General features: G+C 35.0%; 2 protein-coding genes across 2 annotated transcripts; both read left to right on the forward strand.

Annotated features, from left to right (window-relative positions):
- Nucleotides 1-4,337: 4,337 nt before the first annotated feature.
- LOC106660946 lies at nucleotides 4,338-10,888 on the forward strand. Its single transcript, XM_014384026.1, has 3 exons — nucleotides 4,338-4,419; nucleotides 4,684-4,754; nucleotides 9,305-10,888. The coding sequence occupies exons 1-3, from the start codon at nucleotides 4,399-4,401 to the stop codon at nucleotides 10,338-10,340; spliced, it is 1,128 nt and encodes a 375-aa protein (XP_014239512.1). The 5' UTR covers nucleotides 4,338-4,398; the 3' UTR covers nucleotides 10,341-10,888.
- Nucleotides 10,889-13,590: 2,702 nt separating this feature from the next.
- LOC106660966 (RAB6-interacting golgin) lies at nucleotides 13,591-17,350 on the forward strand. The gene is made up of 5 exons (XM_014384047.2): nucleotides 13,591-13,896; nucleotides 13,969-14,060; nucleotides 16,257-16,501; nucleotides 16,561-16,701; nucleotides 16,982-17,350. Exons 1-5 carry the CDS (start codon nucleotides 13,815-13,817, stop codon nucleotides 17,223-17,225), a joined length of 804 nt encoding a protein of 267 aa, XP_014239533.1. The 5' UTR covers nucleotides 13,591-13,814; the 3' UTR covers nucleotides 17,226-17,350.
- The last annotated feature ends 7,330 nt before the right edge of the window (nucleotides 17,351-24,680 follow it).

Here is a 24,680-nt window from a genome sequence, read left to right on the forward strand (position 1 = left end):
AATTATTAAATTATTAAATTAACAACTCTATAATTTTTGATTATTTTTTAAGTATTCTATGTTATAATGGGGTTTTGTTTGGTTCAAATCTTTTTCTAACCAATTAGTGTAATTTTAATAATCTATGGGATAATAAATCCATGTGAAGAACGGTACAATTTGGAAGGGTACAGAAATGAGATTGAATTGGTATCAAATAGATGGAAAAGTGGTGACTTATAGTAACATTACTATGTACAGCACATTCTAAATGTATCATACATAAAACATGCAGGGCTTAGTCGATAAGCACCGTAACCATGTAGTTTCATCGTTTTGGGCCTGGGAGATATTACTTGTATGAAATTATGACCTACATAATATAAATATACTATTTTTTCACATTTTCCTATGTATTTAATTTAGTTACAAGGCAAAATGTATAACACCTAAACTTTTTAATTCATTTTGATAAGAAATAATAGCCTTCACCTCAAATCTAGTGTCACAAAGTAGTCAGACAAATCGATAAAATCTCAACACAACGAATGAAAAATATTTTCACGCTGAATGATTTCTTTATTGTTGCAGACAGGTTTTATTAGAACAACAGATATAGTTGCTAGCTGCCAACTAAATTATAAGATTTATGTGTCATGACGTTTCAACTCGTCTTTTCTCCAAACAACATAAATGAAGATTATAATGTTTACATAACTCGGAGTGTAGTCAATTTTTGAATTGGAGACATGTACCACAATCAAAACTCACGTCTTACAGCGGAAATTCATCGGACAGAACGGCACTTTCAAAATTATATAAACGGATGCATTTCAAATTACCTAAGGCTGAACAATTTCAGTGAGTAAAAAGAGGTACACTTTAGCCTGGGAGAATTTTTTTTAGTAAAAAAACTTCTTGCGATTTTAAGATGAAGTTCTGGTGAAGATCAGACTGTGGGGCATTTTGGTACTGCCGTTATTAAGATAGTGTTGGGAAGCATGGACTTTGGACATCAAAACAATACAAAAATTGCAGGCTAAGAGCCTGGAGCGGTATGTACATATATAACATGTATGTACATATATACATATGTAACGTATATATACATATATATAACATATATACATACATATATAACATATATAACATATATACATACATATATAACATAACATATATACATATGTAACGGTATGTACATATATAACAGGAATGACCGGAAAAAAGTATGATTGAAGAAGCAGACTGGTTCAAGAACATAACTGCAACACAAGCCAAAAGAAATTGGAATTGGCAGGTTGATATGAAAAGTGTCAAGCTATAGCTTAACATAATTGGAGAGAGATTGGAAAAGGAGCAGAGGGCACCCGCAGTACACCTGAAACGAGCTGATGAAGCCACAGCCAAGGCACTGTTCCGAAGGTCTTTCGAGGTTTAGAATCATACCCCGTGGAACAAGACGAAATGTAGACAAAACTCACAAATGCTGACCCTCTAGGTTCCTATCGTTTCCTTAGGCTTCTATTACCTCTAGACAAATTTCTAAAAAAAAACTCCTCGAAAGATTGCTTATAATTGAAACAGCTAACATTATGCCCAAACGTTCATTCAATATCTCAACAGATTCAGTGTGTTACTGACAACATCGCCCCTTCCCTTGTACAAAAGCAACTGGGCGTGTTTCTTGATTTTTGTACAAGCCTTCGATCGAGTCTGGACTAGGGCTTGGTTTGGAAAGTAAACAACATCCTCCCTCATACATATTATCTTATAATGAAATTATACACGTACGACATACCATGTAGTACATCGACCAAGGGTTTGGATGAACTACCAGCTTCTCTAGTTAAGAAACCATGACGTATATTGCTGAGCCACTTGAATCTTTCCATCGGTCAAAGAGAATTTCCGGATGCTTTTAATCATGTATTGATTATCCTCATCCGTAAGAAAAGAGATTAGAATTATTGGAAAATTATAAATGACTATCCCATTCAATTATATAAAGTGTTACCCGAGTTTATGATGATATAGTTATCAGTGAGTTGGAGGCTATGGTGTAAGACGTCATGCACTAAAGAAATTTCGCTCATATCTCCGGGGAAGGCAGTCTGTACTGGATATTAAAGTTGGCATCACTCAGTGCAGTCGATTCTGAAGATAAATTGCCTATTCACTAAGGGAGTGCCTCAAGGGATCATTCTAGGCCCACTGTAAGTTAGTTTAGTGTTGACTGTCCGCCTACCTGCCCTCAATTGTTTCATAATTAACAAAGCTGATGGCTCCAAATTCGTGGCTCGAGCTTATTCTCTCTTCACATCTAACCGAAATATTTGCCAGGAGTTTGCTATTAGCAGGCTTAGCTTGAATCATTATAAATCATGTTTAATCTTCAACAGGACAAGAACTTGTAGCATTGAAATTACCATTTCACTTAATGTTTCGTATTGACAATTGGACAATGTGCCCTGCCCGAGGTTATTGGGTATTGAACGTTATTAAAAACTTGGTTTTGACTGTCACATATTTACTGGTGCGTAAACAGATTGCTGCGTGTATTGGCCTTGTTTGAAACCAATCTCAACTGGTAACAGCCCATTATGCCGTTTTTATGGCACATGTAATATATGGCATTACATTTTAGCATTGCTTGGCCTGCTTCATAAAGGTTTCCTACTCCAAAAGAGAGTTTTGAAAGTGATGCTTGGGCTGGGATCTAGAGACAGATGTTCCTCAAAGTTTAAACAGATTAATATAATAACTGTTTCCGGAAGTTATATTCTATAAATAATATATTGTCTAATAACATATCATGACTTCGGCACCAGGAACAAGGACAAATTCACCCTGTCCAACCACAATATTATATTTTTTGTGCATTCTAGTTACTCGATGACAAAAAATTCAATTAAAATTTATGAACTGATTGAATTTAAAAAAAGCCGGATTTGAAAAGAAAATGCCACAACTTGCTTATTGAACTAGAGCTCTATAATTGATGCGATGTCATTTATTTATTATGTAAATTAATAATTAGTAGTAGTAAGTATTATGTATATATATATATATTTTTNTTTTGTGTAGAGTGTATATATATGTATTGTAGAGAAGCAATCTTGGCCCATTTCTATTTTCAATATACACTACGGATATCACTGCACGCGTGATATTTCAATATACACATTCATTCGCTGATGGTACAGCGATTCTTACACGTAATTTGGAACCCGCCGTAAAAAGTCAAAAATACAACACCTGAATGAATTGGAGGCATGTGGTATGGCAAGAAAAATTATAGTTAACCTAACTAAAAGCTAAATTTTACATACCGTAAATGTATTGTCCTCCAGTGAGCATGGAACCCCATTATCTACAGCTGCCTTTTGTTCTGGACTTCTCATAACAAACGACTGATTGAAATCCTCGCACAAGCCTGAAAAGCAAGAAACAAACATACTTAAAAAAATTAATAAAAAGAATAGTGAAGACGTTACAGTAAGAAAGAGTTTTGCCACAGGGTGACTTCTACATGTTACTCAAACTCATCAACATAACAAAATAGCAAAATTGCAATCTTTGTTGTTGTAAATAACAAATAAAAAGTAAAAAGACGAAGATATTTCCCTAAAAATAATTAATTAGTTGGTTTGTAAATTTTCAGCGCTGTGTACTGTAAATGTAGTATATGTAAAACGTAGTGCCTATTTATTGTTTTCAGATATTTTATGGGTTTTTTTACTTTATTATTCCCGATAGTACATTTATTGTAATTCTATACATACAAATACGAAATAAACTTTATTTATTTATATTTGGAAGAGAACAACTATCTGAACTGATAACGTTCATGAAAAAAAGAAGATATATGTCGATTCACTTTATGTTTTGTTTATATATTAATTGATAAATATGTAATTACGGAAAAATCTGGGAAAATTGTTTATCACTAACGCATTTTATATATTTTCAACATGTTTGCTTAAGAAAATCAGGATTTACTTCTGCAATGTGGATTTTGAATTTTTTGAGTTCAATGGTTTGTAACCAAATCGTTTCTCAGATGCTATAAAATGCCATAAAAATGCTATAAAAATTTGCTAAATTAATTAAAGAAACCGCACATTGTCTAGATAGCATGACGAATAACTATTTATGAGTATACGTTTCTAGAAATTCCATGGGGTGTTGTTTTGTGACACCGTCAGAAAGGTGGAAGTATCATGATAGGTCCAGTCGAATTCCGTTGGTAACCGGAAGCTGGCCATGTCGGTAAAAAAGAATGTTTATGATTTTAATACACGATGTCTCTCATTACACTTGTTCCGCTCTACTCGGCCGTGATAGTATAAAGGCGGCACACATCCGCTATTCTGCATCAGTATTGTCTGACTACCAAGAGCAGGGAGATCCAGCGAAATGGCCAACGTCCTTAGGATTGTAAGTAAAAGTGTTTGTGGAAATCAGTGACAAGTGATGTGGGATGACTGTGATAGCCGAACCGACATTCGATTCGACCGAAATCTCGGATATACTCAGTCAATTATTCAATATACTAATGATTTTTTCTAAGGATTTTGCTAGAATACTAACACAACCTAGAAATATATAAATAATACCGCAGGCAAATTTTAAGTCACAACGCATAACTTGTAGAGTAATAATCTGCGTTTTACAAATTGTTTTATTTTTGTCATGTTTCAGGGCCTTCTCCTGGCAACTTTAAGCCTGATCACTATTTGGGTGCAACCTTCTGACGCGGATGAAGTGAAAAAGTAAGTGATACTTAAAACAAATTTTAATAAATCAATAAAAATATTTCACCAACATAGAACGCTAGTAAATGTCTGCACAATCGTTTCGTTATTACTAACGTCGTCAGTTTTTTTTTCGACATTTTACTATCTTCAGTAGTTGGTTTAAAAAACTTCAATCCGTTCGAGCCACAATTTCAATTTATTTGGGGAATCTTTCAAAAATTGGTTTTTTTGCGGTCTGAATTGTGATTTTTAACCCTAATCATTCTGGTTCGCTTGTTGTCGTTGTATTTATCTCTCAGTTAAGCTTGACCAATTTCAGTTGTTGATTTCAAAAATGTGATTCATTTCCAGCCACAATTTTAAATCATGTTTAGGCATTCTTTCAAATAAGGTTTTTTTTGTTGGGTTTACAGTTTGGTTGGTTTTACCCCAATCTTTCTTAATCTTGCTGTGTTTATCGTCGGGATGTTGTCATATTCAGTGGTTTAGTTTGACAAATGTAAGTTAGTTGGAGCCATAATTTAAAATACACATAGAAACCCTTTAATTTCTGAAGACTAGTTTGATCTCCATTCTTATTTTACCACAACTATCCTGGTCCGCTTATTCTCAATGTTTTTCTCTGTCAGGACGTCTTCAGCAATTTGCCATCTTCAGTGGTTTAGTTTTAACGAATTTCAACCAATTAGAGCCATTATGTAGAAATCTGTAAGAAATTATTCATATAATGACTATTAATTTTTTGAGTATTTTTAATTGGGTGGTAAAATTTTTCAATCTAGGTTGTTAGTTATGTTGAACTAAAACATCAATTTTTCATATTCATTAAATCTCATTTGCTTATAAATTTCGGGTTTCTAAAAAATTAATGACTTTTAGATCGCTTTGAGTTCGACTTTTCATCAATCATCAAACAAAAAATATTTTGGAGACCATTTAAGTACAGAAGACTGGTTTGGTCTCCATTTTAATTTTACCCCGATCTGCTTCGCCCGCTTGTTCAGGCTGTCTTTTCGGTCAGCAGAGTTTGAAATTTAACCATCTCCAGAGTTTAAGTTCACCAACCTCAGGTAGAGCCAACATTTAACCAAAAAACTTTTGGAAACCAAAGTACAGAAGACTGGTTCGGTAAACAACCTGATTTTATTACCCCAATTGGCACCTTTCACCCACTTATTATCGCTGTAATCATCTGTCGGTTTGTTTTCTGCATTTTGGCATTTTTTTCACAAACCTCAGTTGGAGCCACTATTTAAAATTCTTTTTGGGAAATTATTCTGGTCCGCTAGTCCTCGCTTTATTTCTGCTTTATTCTACCTCGATTTACCCTTTTAATCTTGATCCGCTCATTCTCGTTATATTTGTCACGTTTTCAGAACCTTCCCATTTTCTAGTCTCGTCATTTTGTCTGGCATTGTGAGTGATTTTTCTTAGTCACGTTTCGTTTACACGTTTGTCGTTATTTTTTGTCTATAGGTGTCTTGGGTTTTCATTGTTTGCTTCAATACGTCATTAGGTTCTTTTTCATGTTATGTGGTGTCTTTAATTTAAAAAAAATAGTATGAGTTGTAGAAAGATCTACCAGTGAATATGGCGAAATGCTGAATCACGTCTGACTAACAAAGCAGCTACGACCAAATTTATTATAGGCCATATATACATTTGGAAAAAAAGCAACAAAATTTAACCGTTCTTGACCGAGATCTACGATATACTAATTAATAGTTTTTTTATCAGACAAGTCTCTTCTTTTTGTCATCTCCTGTGGTTTAATCATTCAGTTAAGGCTACAATTTAAAAATCATCAATAAATTCTAAATAATGGATTATTGTTTGATCTTCATTTTGATTTACCCTTATAATCTTGGTCCGCTCATTCTCGTTATATTTGTCAGGTTTTCAGAACTTTTCCTTTTTCTTTGGGGGTTAGTTTAACAAATGCCAATCCTTTGTAACCACAAAATCTATAGAAAAAAATCCTTCAAATAATGGCTTTTTGTTCGGTCTCCGGTTTGATTTTATCCTAATCATGCTAGTGCACTTGTTTCAACTTTATTTATATACCAGACGAGTCTTAGGCATGTTATCATCTTCTGTGGTTTAGTTTGACAGATGGAACAATTTAAACATCTTTACGGAATTTTTCAAATTATGGCTTTTTGTTCGGTTTGCAGTTTGATTTTACCCCCCCATCAATCTGGCCGAATTGTTCTATATTCATTTTGACATTTCGCCATCTTTACAAATCATAATCCTTGCAGGTCTGAAAACTCGTACCACTTGCAGTTTGATGACGCCCCATCAACCTAGTCCTTTTATTCTCGCTGTAGTTTTCGTCCAATGTTTTCTGGCATGTTAATGATAAGGTCATACAACAGGTCTGTCAACGTATGACATATAAATAACTGTAGGACCGGCATGCCAAAACATAAAAAAATAGTGTTTTTTTATTTTTGGCCAAAATTTAACACCTTGACTGAAGCGTAAGGAAATGACATCGTCGCAGGCTATAGTCTGACAAGTACACCACAGGTCTGTTTATGAATGTTACTTTAAATAACACATCATTAAGATAATAAGAAGACAATATTAACTTCGCTAGCAAATGACATTTTCACTTCACTTTCTCCGTGGAATTTCGGTATAAGTGCGGTCGTAGAAAATGCCATCGGTCACGGGGTCTCGTCTGAACCCGGGTCATTTGACATTTAACATGCCTTTTAATTTTAATTTTAATTTAGTTCACATATGTGGAAAGAAAGTGGATATACAATGTCATTAGATCTGCAATGAGCTTGGAAATTCACTCGATAAAAAAATAGAGAATACATATTGGAAATACATTTTTCCAATAAAATTCAGCCGAAAGCTTTGCTAGGTTTCGAGTTTATTAAGTTTCTCTACTGTATAGACTTTGTATTTTATGAACGGTATTAAAAATTATAGTTAATTTTATATGAAGCCTTTATGATGACTATTTATTTATTGAATAGTCTGCTCGATGGATCAAAACTCTTCATTGGACTTGGCACTATTTGTCATAATTGTATTTTCGTTTCATGGATATCTTTAAATTTAGGAAGTTACAGTTTATAAAATTCTTTAAAGGCTAGAGGATTTTTAATACATTTTTTATATGGAGATTTATCCTTGATTCATTGATCAATATGTTGGTCTTTTATCACCATCCTGGTCTTCATCCTCTTGTTTGGTTTGGCAAATGTTTTTCTGCATTTTGCCATTTTCAGAGATGGGTTATTTTTCTTAGAGAGCTTCGTTTAAACGTTTGTCGTTATTTCCCTATCTTATGAGTGGTTCACTTACCCAGTACTGAAGAGGGGAAATGCCGAAACGCGTCTGACCGATCAACGAAGCTATGAAAGGCAAGAATAATCGGACAAGAAATAAATTTGACCATTTATATTCTTGAAAAACAAATTATAGTGGGAGAATAAAGATCTACGGTTTACTAATTAGTAGTTTTTATATGTATAAATGTAGGATGTTCACCGCCACTACGTCAACGGAGGCCCTACATGGCGGGAACCCTGTCTCTCCCCTCTATCTGGGCCCCAGCTGACAGTTTGAGTTGTTACCACCACGCGGTCCTACGAACACGTTTCTTTTTACGCTAATGTATTTTAATGTTAACTAGTTATCCTTTTACTTTTGTTTATGTGTTCTTTACCAATAAACTTTAAATCTTTATCTTTTTATTTGTGGGAGACCTTTAATTCCCTACATATATATGTTCCAACAATAAAATTAAATGTTTTTCTTAGAAGAAATCTTATACCAACCAACTGGTCATTACTTATTTTGGCATTCTATCTCTAACCACAATACATTATTTTATTATACATTGCATGATTAGTTAGTTTTATTAATTCATTTATAGATATTGTACTGGGAAATACGGAGAAGACTAGTTCTTGATCGAACGTTTCCGATCGCACTCATCAGCGTTTCAATTTTATAATAAAGGATTTTGTAACGTGGCCGTTTTGGTTCAATTGCCGTAAGAAAACATTTTGTATTCTTTGAAAACCTTTCTTGAGAACCGCTTTTTGAGTACTGAGTTCCTCACTGAAGAAGGCGCAATGCCGAAACGCGTTTAGATATCTCAAAAACCCGCGAATAGAGACAAACCCAGTAAGTGACCCTGTGTCGGTTCAACATGTTTAAGAACCATTGTGATGTCTAAAGAGACTTAAGAAAATTTGGAATCCCGTCAATAATTTTCAAATTGTAAAATTATTTATTTTACCTCTAATGGGTTGTTTAAATATTTTGACAAAACGACAGTCCGATCTATTTTTAAAACTATGCACATAAGATAACTAAAATATAAATATTAGGATATTTTGATAACAATGTAATTTAAATCGTCGATAGAAATTAAATTATTTGTTACATTGTTTGAATAAGCATAAAGCAAAAACCATAAATGCATAAATAACAACATAAATAATCATCGTATAATTGTTCGGTCATCATTGTGTTATTTCATAATAAAGCAAAGAATTAAATTACTTTTCGTAAACATAATTTTTTTCATTTTGCAGGAAACGAGTTATAATCAAAGTTCCTACGAGAATAAAGCATGTATACCATCATCACACTAAAAAGATCCATATACATAAGAAGAAGCCGAAGACGAAACCTCATTCAATTCACGTCGTACACGTCGAGGACGAAATTGATGTCCACCCTAAGGAATCGTGGAAATCCATTACGTGGAAGGCTAAAGGCGGTAAAAGCAAGAAGATGAAGAATACCAAGTGGAACAGTCATCAGAGCTTCGAGTGGAAAACACCTAAGGGCTTCAGTTCGTCGGAGGAAAGCGGCGAGAGCCTGGCTGGAGAAGCTAGCAGAATAAAGGAGGACTACTCTTTAGGCAGCGGCGAAGAAGGCTACGGACGCTGGTACGACGATGTAGAATACAGCAAAAAAAAAGGAAGCAAGCCCAGAAAGGTACGGGCGAAATCAAAGGGAATAATAAACCATTACGACTATGACGAATCTCTCTACGAAGATAGCTACATCGATGAAGATTTTAGAAGACCACACAAAAAACCTACTCGTAAAGCCAAGTACAACAAATACAAGGAAAGGATGCATAAAAAGTTGCATAAGAGGCCGAAATACGAGGAAATCTATATAAGCGAGGACTACGACGACGGTTACGGTAAAGGGGTATGGCCGGAAAGAAAAGAGCATCCCAGTTGGCACCAAAAGACGAAGAAGGAGTGGGTCCCGTCGGCCCCGGCTGTCAGCGAGGAACCCGAAGAAATGCAGGCAATGCACCAACAGAACTACATGCCGTACCAAACCAATTATTATGATGGGTCTTTGAAGGGGACTGAATGGATCGGTCTTCCCGCACCATCAACGAAGCTGTTTGTGAAACCAGTAGTTGTCCCTTCTGTCAAACAGGCCACGGGACCTCCCGCCGGGTCCGGCTATCACAGCAAAGTGTCACAAGGTGACGATGGTTTATCAGTCGGCTACCAATCGCACGTCGGCCATAGCAACGATTTCAACCAGCCATCCTCCAGCTTTCAGTCCGTTACTTTCGGGGATATGCCCAAACATAGATAAACACGTTTTGGCCTACGGAGGGATGAAAAGTTCGTGTTTGAATATTATGAATTTCCGCATTCGGAAGAGGAAAAGGAGTTTCAGGTGGCGTATCCGCTCACGGTTCGTCATCGCATATTAAAAATTACGTCTCGATAATTCTTTTACCGCCCTATTTAACATAATGAGATCGGCTGGGATTCTTTTAACTTTTCAATTCTGTTAACTTATTGAAACCGAAACGACTCAACCGATCAAGACAAAGTGAAGGTGAAACTATATTTATTTAAGGATTCAATTGAGCTCTAAATGTAGAGAGCTGTATACTACTGGACTGCAGAGGCCACATATATTTGTAAATAATGTATTGCACATGTTAATAACGCACTAGTTATGTTAAAGTACTTATGATGTACAACTTTTATAAAGGGATAATGTTATAGTTTATTTTCTTGATTAATTCTCTACGTTAATCCAAATTTAAAGGTAAAACGTAGGTAAAAGCTAATATTCAAAGATGTAAAATTGTAAATTTTCTCTTGAAAATTGAGTAAACCAATAAAAACAAATATAGTCTATTATTTCAATGATCCGTGATTTAGAAAAATGGAAACACTGTAATGTGATTTATAGAAGAGCCATCCAACAACTCAAAACATGTTGAACCAGCATTGGGTTATTTACTGAGCCAGTCAACACTATCGAAGACCAAAACTCACTATCAACTTTAATTTCTCAAAAGCCATGGAAACTTGAAACAACACTGTACTTATAAATGTACTTGAACTGATGAGATCTGCATACAGCCTAACCAAAACTATACGTATACTGCTAAACGTTACAACAGCTGGAGAAATAAGCACTGTGACCCAAAGAAAAACTAGTAAAAATATCCTCATCATATCAATCATACATTTATGACAAAATCTGGTGCATATGTTCTGTGTATTCATCAAGCCAGATTTTCAAGTCTATCAGTAATTTTCGCTTTGACAAAAGGTGTTGATAAAATACATAAAATTTGTACTGATCCAAAAACAAAACAGATTCAATTACTACTCCTAATATGAATGTTTTGCACCCATATTCAAACCACATTTTACCTATGGTGTAAAGAGTATAACCCAAAGAATAAAGAAGTAATGACTTAATACCTTGTGTTCAAGCCCTACCCGTGACACTTTTAATAGATTTTCAATTTTCATAAAAAGTTGCCTTAAAAAGGGTAAATAAAAATAATTTAATCACCAATAAAATAAAGAAATTAAAAATTATTGAACTTTAATAATACATGTATAAAACTTAACCTTTTGTAACAGAGTTTCATAATTTATTTAGTATTTATGGTATTTAGACCTTCAAGTAGACTAGTTAGTGTGTGTGTGTATAGTTGTTTGTATGTTTAAAGGGCAATGGAAGAATATCAAGTACTCCACCACCTTAACTGGATGAATGGTATGTAAATAAAAAAGAATATGATTGAATAAATGACATGCGATGGGGGCAAAAAAGACCTTGTTGACATCCCCTGGTACTTAACTTCGAGGGTGGTACGGATAAAACGGTCTGACCCTGTACCAACAAAATACCGGTGCACGTGTGAAGAATTGAGTTTATTTCAATGAATCAATAATCTTTTCCAAATGGTAAGGAATCAGAACTTATTTCGACACATAACCGAAAGAGGAACAATTTCCTTGGGCACTGTGAGGTATCTATAGGAGATGATCTAATGTTTTAATCAATTTCTATTTATTTGGTCTGCGAATCCACGCTGTTCATTTATAAAAACTAAAACTTCTGTTAAGCTCTCAGTACACAAACTCCTTGAAAATTGTTAAATTTTTTGTTCGTGAGTTGCCCAACTACCTGATAAGCCAATTAACATTGTATGTCATTCAAATTAATAAATATATAATAATATGAACATACATATGAAATCTGGCAATAAAATTTAGAGAGAGTAAAAAATGAATACATCATGATAATAATAGAAATAGTGGTTACATGAAAGAGTCTGCCAATTAATAACATTGGCCATATGCTATCAATATGTTATCTTATTGACGTTATTATAATTTGACCCTTTACAGTCATTTTCGTCCATATGTCCTCGCACTTTTTCATCTAATGTTGAAAAGGTGTTGTTTCGACTTGTCAAACACCTCTAATCAAAGCTTATGATCCCTCCATTGTAGCTATTATACTACAAGTATGTTCTACACACTGGGGGCAACAAAAAAATTAATTTGGTTCCTATACATGTTCATACGTATATCAAGACCATAACATTCATAAATATAAATAATAATAATTATTGAATTACGACTAAATTATTTAAAACCATACTTTATGTCAGTTTTTTGAAGGCGTCATGCTATCAATGTGTTATCATCATCTTGCTGAACAATGTTCCATAAAATTAACCTTATTGACTTTATTATAATTTGGCCCTTTCTGATCATTTTGGTCCGTCTAACATCGCTCGTTTTTGTCTAATGTTGAAAAAAGTTTTGTTTCGTTGTTTTATCGACTTGTCAAACCCCCCAAATCATAGCGTATGTTTCCTCCATTGTAGCGATTAAGCTACAAGTATGTTATACACATTGAGGTTAATGTAAAAATTAATTTGTGCCATATGTATAACATGACTATAACATTAATAAATATAAATAATGATAATAATTGAATTACGGTTGAATTATTTAAAAACATACATTTTGGCAGTTTTTATCAACGGCTTTCTGCTGTCAATGTGTGAAACACTCCAGCCATTATATTGTGCTATTCCTAATTGTCCATTGGGAAGCTATGCGTTATGTTATACACATAAAAACAAGTAACATAATCTGATAATGTAAAGTTAGAAAAAATAATCATAAATATAAATAACGATAATAATGGAATAGCGTTTAAATTGTTTAAAAAAATTCATGTCAGTTGAGAACATGGCGTCTTGCTGTCAATGTATCAAATACTCCGTCCATTGTATTGTCCTATTCCTAATTGTCCATTGGGATGTTATGCGTTATGTTAAATACATAATCTGACAATGTAAAGAATGAAAAAAATCATAAATATAGATAACGATAATGGTGGAATAGAGGTTAAATTGTTTAAAAAAATTCATGACAGTTGAGAACATGGCGTCTTGCTGACGATTGTTTTCGTGATCTTGTTGAATAATGTTTTATACATTTATTTTTACGTTATGTTGAGGTGCTGTTAAAGGGGGATTTTATTTTTTATAGTATTTTCGTTTACCTGATGTATTTTTTCTTGGTTCGGTGAACAGACGCGCTAAGAAGTGGAAGAATTTGTAAGAACTCTGCTGAACCGTTTGTAGTCCCGTGGCCGGAAGATGGCGCCTGGTGTCGTTACTCGTGAAAATGTTGACGTTGAGGTTTCAGGTCGAGGAAGTGATAAAAGATAAAATCCGTGGGCGATCCTCGACGACGGATCCTGGGAAGTCGAAAGTCCGCATCCGCGTCAACGATGGCCGACGGCTTCTACGGCTTCACGGACTCCGACTTGCGGAACATGGTCGGCGGCGGGGTTCAACGCGAAAAAAGCCCGGGTGAGTAAAGCCACTCGTACGAAGCCAAATCGTGCAAAGCCGAAGAGGCTTTTCACTCGTTTTCGATTCCAGACCGGGCGAGACGTGCGACCAGGGCTGCCAAGGGTGCCGGCATCACGTTCGCAGATATGCCAGAACAGGCTAAACTATCTAGAAACACAAAGGTACACAATTAATAATCATTATAAATTAATGTTTAATTTTTATTGAATTCAATTAATTTTATTCAATAATATGAAGTTATGAGGTGCGGTCAAGAATGAAGTATTTTTATCTGTATTGCATTTTTCCAATCAACATGTGTTTTGTAATCCCCCCCTTCTTGGACATTAAAGGAGAATTTGATAAAACTCCTTTCAAAGCAATAGTTAGGTTAGATTACATAGGAGCTGGCCTGTTTACTACCTGTGCACCGTGACCAGTATTGGTTTATAGTGCATTTCCATTTTTTTAGAGCTCCTCGTTAAGCTTGAGGCTTTTTACCAGACCCCGAAGCTTTTTCAAGGGCTCCCGTCTGTATCCTCCAGGCCCTGGCTTTTGCACTCCCAGGATTCAAATCTCAGCCTACATAGGCGTTCGTACCAACAGAGAACGTGTTCTGCTGTTTCTTCTTCTTGGCAATATCTGCGGAGTTTCTTCCACTCTGAGTCTATACATATGCCTCCGGAGTTTGCAGTGTCCAGTTATAAGTCCAACTATTATTCTAGTCCTAGCATGTCCTAGATTTAGTAGTTTGGTGTTAGTTTCTGCGATGGTACTTTGATTGTTATAGTCCCATTGAGCGGAGGACTTATTATTAAATTGTCTAATCCGTGTTTTTGGCTGTTTGTTTGGGAGTTTAGTAAGTCACAAAAGGGTTCATTGTACTCTCCTTAGTCAATTTATTGGCCTCTCCGTTGCCCTTTTGCCCTGGCTCTAAGACAAGAGTAATTTTGTTATTTTTCCCAATGTCTTACAGGGCTCTAACGCAGTCCCAAATGACTGAACTTTTGATCCGCCAGGCTGTCCGAGTGGATGGCTTTTCTTCTAATTAAAATACCCAGCGTTTTCATTTCCCAGGCACTGTGTTCAATAGCCACAGTTTCCACTTGAAAGCCGGTGGCATATTGTCCTGACCCATATTCGGTTTTGGAGCTGTATATTAACCAGATATAGTCAGCATTGACTGGGATCCTTTCTCCCAGTCTGCTCTAGGAGGTATTTTGGTTAGATTTTTTTTCTCAAAGCTGAATTTAGGGGTTATGGCATCAGTAAAGTTCTGTCTAGCTGAAGCTCCCCCTCAAAGCTTTAGTTGCTCCTTGTTATGTGAGTAGGCTATTAGAGCCTGTCCCTGCATTAGCCTATGAATTGTGGCTCTGGCCTCTCCTGGATAACGATGTGTAGTGGTGGTAGACTTAGATGGACTTCCAGGGCACCCATGGGGGTTGTTCTCTTTACCCAGTGATGCTCAGTGGTGTTCACAACAGGAACATAGAAATACAAGGCCTACGTTTTCTATAATAAAATGCTGCAGTTAAATGAGCTAAATACCTAGGAATAATCTTTGATAAGACGGTAACCTCGAACCCTCACCTGCAGCATACTATAGAAAAAAGTAAAATATCGCTAATGACCACAACAAGAACCCTAGACAAATCTTGGGAATTAAAGCCGAAAATGGCCTATTAGCAGAAAATAAACTCTGTATTATTAATCTTGTTGACCAAAGTAAAACTAAAAGTAGCTAGCCCAAGATATGAACAATCAAATTCATTAGGGAAGTACACTTCGGTCTTTCAAGCAGAAATACATGCCATCAATGCTTGTGCCCTAGAAAATCTTAAAAGAGGCCAAAAACACTGGAAAACAAAAATCTTCACAAGATTGGTTAGCCCAGCAGCTATTAAAGCAATAGCGTGTATAAAAATCACATCAAATCTAGTCAGTGAATGCATCTAAAATCAACAAAAACCTAGGGAAACACAACAACCTGATGATATCTTGGATGCCATGACACAAAGGAATTTTGGGTAATGATAAAGCAGACACATTGGCCAGAGGAAGATCTGCAAGACCATACATAGGTCCCAAACCTATACTTGCGATAACAGAAACAAATACAGAATCCTCCATCACAGAATGGATCCAAAGAAAACAAAAGGAGAAGTGGATAAACTCTAGCGGCGCTCACCATCATCAAAGTATGAGCAATAAAATTTTTCCACACTTCAAAAGGAAGCCTGTTACTTTCAATATTTCATATCACAAACATTTTCATGTGTTTTACTCTTGTTTTAAAATTTTATTTCTCCCCTTATTTCCTTGTTGCCATTTGCCACATGTGTTAGCAATTGATATAAATGTAATTTGTCAAATTCTAGGAAACTCTCGTCATAGAAGGTCCAAATGAGATAAGTTTGCAACTGACAGAACAGTTGGAACTGCATGATGGAGACGGGCCGAAACTCCTTCAATCGAACTGCATTGACAATGTACCCAAATCAGGAACCCAGAAAGCTGATGTCAGTCCTCCTCCTGACCTTGATGAGTTCGAAGAGAGGAGGAAGCAACTTGAAATCAAAAATGCCAAAGCAAAAGAAGAACTGCAAAAGGCGCTTCAGATGAGGCACTTATTAATTTATTGTTAGCTGTTGCATCTTAAATGTTAGCTTAATTATTTTTTAGAGCACAGAAGACGAAAGAAGAGGTGAAGAAATTGAACCTGATTGAATCTGAGCTGAAGGAAATCGACGCTGGACTCACCAATGATATTGCCATTATTAGAAATCGGATTGAAAAGGCTAGCATGTTATTTTTGGATGCTCAGTAAGTTTAACATTCCAAAATAAACTTAAGGATTCTTCCAAATGAAATTTTTCAATGGAAAAATACCATACACACCAGAATAGGAGGGTTTATATGACCTCAGCTTTTGCAAACCTGTGGGGAGGGTTACAAAAATTAATGGTAATAGAACAAGGTTAATATAATAATAATATATAATGACTGCTTGCAAAAATATTTAACCTTTCTCATTTTTATGTGGGAATGATAACTAATACTTTACACACTGAAAAATTTAGTTCATAAGTTCATCGATTTACAGGAAGAGGTTTGACAAAGCGGAAAAGGAGTATAACACAGCATTGGCAAGCCTGATGAAAGCCAAAGAAAACAAAATGCTCCTCACATCCCATCTGTGTTCCATTATCGAGCAGAATGAGCTTAAGAAGTCTAAAAAACTGTCCGAGCTGATGGAAAAGCTCGACGTCTCTTGTGAGTCTTTGAATCAGGGAGAAACCAAAAGTACAAACACAACGACGGCATCAAAAGACGAAGCTGTGACATGATCATTGTCACTACTTATGCAATTTGGAAAAAGTCGTCTTTTTCCTTATTATTCCTTTTTTTGTGGTAATAATTTTTTATTAAAAAAAAGTATTGATATTTTTCACTCACTTTTTGTAATTCAAAAATTTATTAATAGGTTATTGTTTTTCTATTTAGAAAGTCTATTGAATATTTGTTACATTTTTAATACTCAAAACTATTGTGCAATATTACTATTTATTAAAATATTTTTTAAATTACTTATTTTTCTTAAGTACTCAACGACTGCCAGCTTATATTTGTACAGTATTAAATGAAATAAAATTAATAATGTATATTTTAATGTTGGTTTTGATTTGTTTTCTCAATTCTCCACCACTCTGGACGTATGGAATGCAATTGTGCAGATCTGCCAAGCTATCCAATATCCTGCATACCCACTCCTTCCAATCAAAACTCAGACAAATTGTCAAAGCTCTTTACTACACCAGTAATCTCTAATGACCTCAACATTCCTTTTGTCAACTAACTGATCTGATTGATCCATTCTAACCCAACTGCCAAACCTTATGTACACTTTTCCATCCTGCCACATTTGCATAAACGACAATAGCCTACCTAGATACCTCTTTACTCCTTAATCCCTAATATTGAGTGCATTGGCCGGTTACTATTAACTTGAATCCTCTGGGCATAGTTTGAGTTTTGTGACTAGGAGAAAAAAAATCATACTGTTACTAGAAGAATTTTTTTGGACTGGGGTGACCAGATTCAGCTGGAGACAAGAGTGCCCTTGGCAACTTGGCAATGTTGAGTGAGGCCGGCAAGAAGCTGAAGACTCGCGGGCGGCCTTTGGAAGGTGAAGGAGGCCCAGCCGGAACGTTTTTGTTTTTGTTTTAATCTGGGGAATCTTGTCAAGCGGTGGAACAGAGAGTTTGCCTGTGCAAAAGGAGAACTGATCTATGACTGGAAGAAAGGACCAGGATGAGGTCCTTAATTTAATTTTATTTATGTGATTTTGTTTTCCAAACAGTGCTTGTTTTGCTACCTTTTTTATAAATACAATACAGGTCGATGTTTAATGGTAGAAAATGTAGAAGAGTTCCCCTTTCAAAAGTGGTTTGTATTCAAAAAACTGGACGTGTGCTGCATGGTCACATTGTACATTTACCACATTGTAGCGTGAAGACATTTCTGATAGCATGATTTGACAGTTTTCCTTCTTAAAAGCCTCCACCATTGAATGTTGTTGTGCAATACCATGTGCGTCAACGTAGATCTGTGTTTTCTCTATGACTTGGAAATATTTCACCAGGTATGTTTAACATTTAATCAAACATAAATATCTATGATTCCATTTCCAGACAAATGCAACAAACTCTTTTGAATTTATCCAAAATAACAGGTCATAAAATATAACTTAAATATAAAAATGATCTAAAATATTTGCTCAAGTCGATTGAATATAGTAGACAGTAGAAAAAAATAAAGCTTTTACAATTTTCTTTTTGAATTTAAGCTTAGTTTTATAACAGTAAATCATGATCGAGATAACAGCTATGATACTTATGATGTTTAAGATTACAAATAACATTTTAGTTAGTTCTTTTGGCAAAATTGGGAGGATATAATGTGCATTAATGAAATATTTAGATTTTGCAATAAATTAAAAAATGCACCCTGCACCGGTCTTCTAATCGAATTGTGGAATACAAGAGTAAATATCATTTGTAAAGAGTTTAAACAAGAAAAGACCAAAAAGTGAGCCTTGAGAAACTCCAGAAAGGCTCAACTTTTTTTTTTTTTTTTTTTTTAAGAGTAGATATAATACTTTAACAACTTGGCTTCTGCCAGTTAGATAAAAATAAAATCATTTTAGGAATGATTGGCAGATTAAATCCTGAAAGAGTATCTGTTAAATTGGTAGTTGTTGATTTAAATGTATTAAAGCCACATGGAGAAATTATTAAACTGTTTAGCAAGGGTTGTAATTTTTTTAGTATGACAGGTTCAAAGACTGCTGATTTGATGCAGATAGGTTTATAATTTGGAAAATCTGATTTGAATAAGGGTTTTGTAAAACAGAATTTAAGTATTTTTCGATAAGACCCCTCAGAGCAAGTGAAGTAAGTGTTAATCCTGCGGCTAAAGCACAATTACAATATATTCAGAACAACTGGAAATATTTTATCAGGATTTTTTAAAAGTTAACATTAGATTGAAATTGACAAAAAGTCGCTAGAAGCTCAAAACCAAACACATTAAGTATCAAGTATTCTCAGGGAAACATTGTTGGTCTCGTCGGATAAATTACTCGTTCCGTGAGAAAACAATTAAGAAATAATTGATGAGCCGAGAAGAGGAAGAGGCATTGTTAGTCCAAAGCTTCACTTCCTTGTAAAAAAACAAAAACACCCAACATAGAAATATCTACGATGCGATTCCAACCCATGATAGACTGTGATTTTGATGTGGGACTTTTTTATGTTGTATTTTCTCAGAGTGAAAAATTCTCTCTAGATTAAAAACTTTTAATTCTGTTTATTGGTAACATTACAAAGATATGTAAAGTTATTAAGTAACATACTTTTTTTTTCTGGAGTTAAATTTCTTGTCAACTGAGCGAGGAAGATTGAAGAAAAATTGTAATAATAAATTCTGATTTGAATAATAAAGTGGCAAATATTCTCACAGGGGCTCTATGGTCTTTTATCAACCCCTCCATGTTTTTCCCTTTCACCAGGAAACCTTACGGGCGATTAGAAGTTCTGAAGACTTCGGGAAGATCAAGTAGAGCCGATTTGAACGAGAACATGCGGACCAATGACTAGATAAACTGTGGATCACCGTGAAATTGCTAAAACCATTATCTGTCGGTCCACAATTATAAATATAAGGTTCATTCAGGCAACAGTTTAAACCAATATTTACACAAATGTTAACATCAGTTTAATAAACAAATTTAAATTATTTTTGTTAAGGAAGTATCCTTGGTCCGATCCTGTTTACAATATACATTGCTGACATTCCTACTACCCCAAACACAGTCATCTCCACACTTGGCAATTACACGGCTATTCTCTCTTGTCGCTCCAACCCATTAGAACATTGGTACCGCAAATTGAGAATCAAATTGAACGAAAGGAAAAGTGTTCGTTACTTTTGCACTAAGAAAAACACTGACCTCTATTACTGAATATACTGATACAGACTGCTGACAAAGTACGGTACTTGGGACTGTACATAGTTAAAAGATTGACGTGGAATCCACACACTCGCCTGAAACGACAAGACATGAACCGTCATTACAAAACTCTTACAGACTATTCGATCAATGATCTCACCTAACCCTTAACAAACTGACCATTTACACAATTTATTTGGGGCTGAACCAAACATTCCAATTCATCCCGTATCCAATATCTCCAATCCAAAACCTTAAGAAAATTCCTTAATGCTTCCTTCTACATCTCCAATAAAACCATTCACATTAACCTCCATATTTCATTCGCTCATGATCTTGTAAGAACGTGTCATTAGACATTCCGCAATACTATTTCTATACATCCAAACCTCCTCGTCCAACTTTCTACATTAACACATTAACATTTTTTCCACATCCATTAACATCGTTTCCACATTAACCCTACCTGAAAATCTCCACGTCGGCTGAAGAATCTTTGGCCTAGGGATTTGCTTCAGTGATGAGTATGTGTGTGCAGTGTGAGGGTGCAGGGGTGCCACCAGTGGGTGGCTTCTCCCATCATCTTTAATTATCATGTTAGACAATGAATTATCGAATTTACTTATTGTAACGAAAGTTGTAGATGTAAATAACAATAAATAAATTATAAAAAAACATATATTTATTTTATTTATTACGATCTGTACAAAATATAAATTGAGCAAATCTGATAGTTTTATACAAATCAGACAGAACTGTCAGACCAGGAGGCAGTGGGGAGAGAAACCAATCAGTATTTAATTGAATCTGTTAAAATACAAGGTCAAGTGATCGTCGTCGTTTTAAACGGAGGATTAACAAATACGTGAGTTTATTGTTATTTCAATTATCGGTTGAGGGTATAAAAGTATTCTTTTTATGAAATGTCTTGGTTGAGATGAAAAATTTAGTGTCACGAGCTGTATACGAACCCGCGACCTTCGGCTCAATACGCTTCTGCTCTAACCACGAATTGAAAGAAGTAATTTGGTCAATTAGACCATTAAAACATAAATGTATAAAATATGTTTTCTTTTTAATAATAATACAGTTTATAAGCGGATTAAATAGCCATCGGGGGTTTAATTGAACCACTAGTCGGTTCTTCAGGAGGCAATAAAAGTGAAAGGTGTCGAGGATGGGCCGAACTTGAACGATTATCGCCTGGTCTTAAAAAGACCGTCGGGAATCGTTCGGCTCAGCCGCCAAAACGGCCGATTCGCTCTGCACATGTTGACTTTTGGCCGGCGGAGAGAATCGACCAATTGGCCACCCGGATCGGTCGATATTGAGAAGCCGTATCGACGTTTTTGAGCCTTTTGTGTATGCTAATATCAAGTGCTCGCCCGTTTCCGCGATCCGGCTTCTTTTTTTGTTCCCATTTTCTCTTCCGGAAGTGCATAAGATTCCTGACAAAAAAGCGAGATTTCATTTAAAAGGAGTGCACCTATTGTACCTGTCGTCAATAAACACTCCACTTGCATTTTCGTTTGATATTTTCTCGCTGAATTGTCTCTTTTTATTCAAACAATTCAAAAACATAAAACAATTTCTGAGGTTCACTTGATCTGAGTATCATCGCTGTTCAGGCTTATCAGTCGCGTTCAGACGTTCGTCATCTTCAGAGATTTAGTTTCAGAAACTTCAGTCAGTTAGAGCCTAATTTTTTAAATCATTTGCAAACCCTTGAAGTACTGAAGACATATTCGGTTTGAAGTTACATTTAACCCCAATCAACACGGTTTGCTTATTCTCGCTGTATTTGTCTGTCAGAGTAGTTTCATCATTCCGTCATCTCCATTTGTTTGGGTTTAACACATTTCAGTTAGAGCTAAAATTTTAAAATCTATTTGCAAAACCTGTAAATAGGGCCCATTGATTGATTCTTCAGTTTGATCCCCCCCCCAATCATCCTGGTCCGCTTAATCTCGCAATGTTTATATGTCAGTAGTTTCATCATTTTTTAATATTCGGTGGTTTAGTTTTCAAAAATTTCAATCAGACACAATTTACAAATCTTAAGGAAATCCTTTAAACACTCAAGATTCGATTGGTCTTCAGTTTTATTTTACCCCCATCATCCTGGTCCAATTAATCTCGCAGTGTTTATCTGTCAATATTTTTATCATTTTGCCATCGGCAGTGGTTACGAAATCCTTTAAACACTCAAGATGCGTTTGGTCTTCAGTTTATTTTAACCCCCCCCCCATTATCCTGGTCCGCTTATTCTCGCTGAGATTACAGGTCAGAGTAATATCATCATTTTGACATTCCCATTGGTTTAGTTAAAAAAAAATTCATTGAGTCAGATGCACAGTTAAAAAATCCTTAGGACATCCTTTCAACACTGAGGACTCATTTGGCCTTCAGCTTGATTTTACCCCCAATCATCCTGGTCCAATTATTCTCCCTTTTGTCATGTGACAGGCTAGTTTCATTGTTTTATCATATCTATTGGATTAATTTTAACAAATTTCAATCAGACAGATCCACAATTTTGAAAATCTTTAGGAAATCCTTTCAACGCTGAGGATTCATTTGGCCTTCAGTTTGATTTTACCCCCAATCATCCTGGTCCAATTATTCTCCTTTTTGTCATCTGACAGGCTAGTTTCATTGTTTTATCATATCTATTGGATTAATTTTAACAAATTTCAATCAGACAGATCCACAATTTAAAAATCTTTGGGAAATCTTTAAAACACTCAAGACTCGTTTGGTCTTCAGTTTGATTTACCCCCAATCATCCTGGTCATTATTCTCGCTTTTGTCAGGCTAGATTCGTTAATTTGACATCTTCAGTGAGTTAGTTTTCAATCAGCAAGAGAAGGTTTAAAAAAATAGATTTGTTAAAGTACATCACATTACTGTAAATAATAGCGAATAATTTAAATAAACCGTTTTTTCTTCAGTTTTATTTCAACATCAATCATGCCTCGTCCGCTTGTTCTCGTAGTATTTATCTATCGAACGAGTTTGGTTATTTCGCTATCTTCTGGAGCAGATGTGCAAAAATTTTAACAGCAAAATAATTAAGAAACCGTTTAGGTTACCTACAAGGTCGTTTGGTTTGCAGTTCCATTAAAGATTATTGGTCCGCTTGTACTCGCTATAGTTTTCGGTCATGGCAGTTTTGACATTTAGCCATCTTCAGTGGCTTAATTTCACAAATTTAAGTTGGAGCCACTTTTTAAAAATCTTTTGGAAAAACTTTAAACGTTAAAAGTCGTTCGGCCTGCAGTTTGATCTTTACCCCAATCAGTCATCCTGGTCCGCTTGTTATGGCTTTATTTTTCGGTCGGGAGAGATTTGGCGTGGTGGTTTAATTTCACAAATTTCAGTTAGTTAGAGCCACTTTTTAAAAATGTGGAAACTCTTATTTACAGAAGACTGACTAGGTCAGCCGTTTGTTTTTTACCCTAATCTTCCTTCCGATCTCGTATTTATTTTTCAGGCTAGTCTAGACATTTTGCCATATTTAGTGATTTAGTTTAAAAAACATCAATTACCTTAAACCTAAATCTAAAAATCTTTTGGAAATGGTTTCATTTGATTGAAAAAAGTTTCATTTGATTGAAAAAAAATTTCATTTGGTTAAAAAAAGTTTCATTTGACTGAAAAATGATATGTACGTTGACACGGCGCTCATCACTGCAAGGTAAAGGGCCCTGGAAAAAAGAACGATTTTGAAAACAATTAACCACATGACGTCAATGTTATCAACTACAATTTCAATTATTATTATTATCACTATTTGCATATATTAATTTTTTATTCACGCTATATTAGATTATAGGACTTTTTGACGATAGGAAAAAAATGTCGAATTTTTTACCAAAGAGTATTTTTTGTTCACGTTCATTATATTTAATAGAAGTTTCAACTCTCTAATGACGAATTTTTTGTAACAGTTTGTAGCTGAAAAACCAAATTTTTAGATGTTACACGTTATTTTTACATTAAATATAAATGACTGTTTAGAAATTAAGTATACGAGTTTAAAGCTTAGGTTAATGTTTATTCAGGCGCCAAATCCGTCAGTATTTACAGAACCAAGAAAACTTTACTTAAACTTTATTCGAGAACTTTGGAAACTCGCAAAAGTTTATCACCTAAGCGATTTTTCCCTGTTTTTTTCTTAAGGTTACAATACAAAAAATCCATGAATCTTATTTTTTATGCTCTGTCTATTGGTGCAATCAAATTTACTATATAACTTATATTTTATGAGATACAAGGGACTTTACGGAAA

Source organism: Cimex lectularius, unplaced genomic scaffold, assembly GCF_000648675.2.
Source record: "Cimex lectularius strain Harlan isolate CLEC.00 unplaced genomic scaffold, Clec_2.1 scaffold23, whole genome shotgun sequence".
Lineage (NCBI taxonomy): Eukaryota > Metazoa > Arthropoda > Insecta > Hemiptera > Cimicidae > Cimex > Cimex lectularius.

Bases quoted from the DNA above. Each gene is read 5' to 3' on its own strand.
- LOC106660946 (XM_014384026.1), top strand. From the start codon at position 4,399: ATGGCCAACGTCCTTAGGATT. The intron at 4,420-4,683 runs GTAAGTAAAAGT...GTCATGTTTCAG, and splicing joins TGGCCAACGTCCTTAGGATT to GGCCTTCTCCTGGCAACTTT. The intron at 4,755-9,304 runs GTAAGTGATACT...TTCATTTTGCAG, and splicing joins GACGCGGATGAAGTGAAAAA to GAAACGAGTTATAATCAAAG.
- LOC106660966 (XM_014384047.2), top strand. From the start codon at position 13,815: ATGGCCGACGGCTTCTACGGCTTCACGGACTCCGACTTGCGGAACATG. The intron at 16,502-16,560 runs GCACTTATTAAT...ATTATTTTTTAG, and splicing joins CAAAAGGCGCTTCAGATGAG to AGCACAGAAGACGAAAGAAG. The intron at 16,702-16,981 runs GTAAGTTTAACA...ATCGATTTACAG, and splicing joins ATGTTATTTTTGGATGCTCA to GAAGAGGTTTGACAAAGCGG.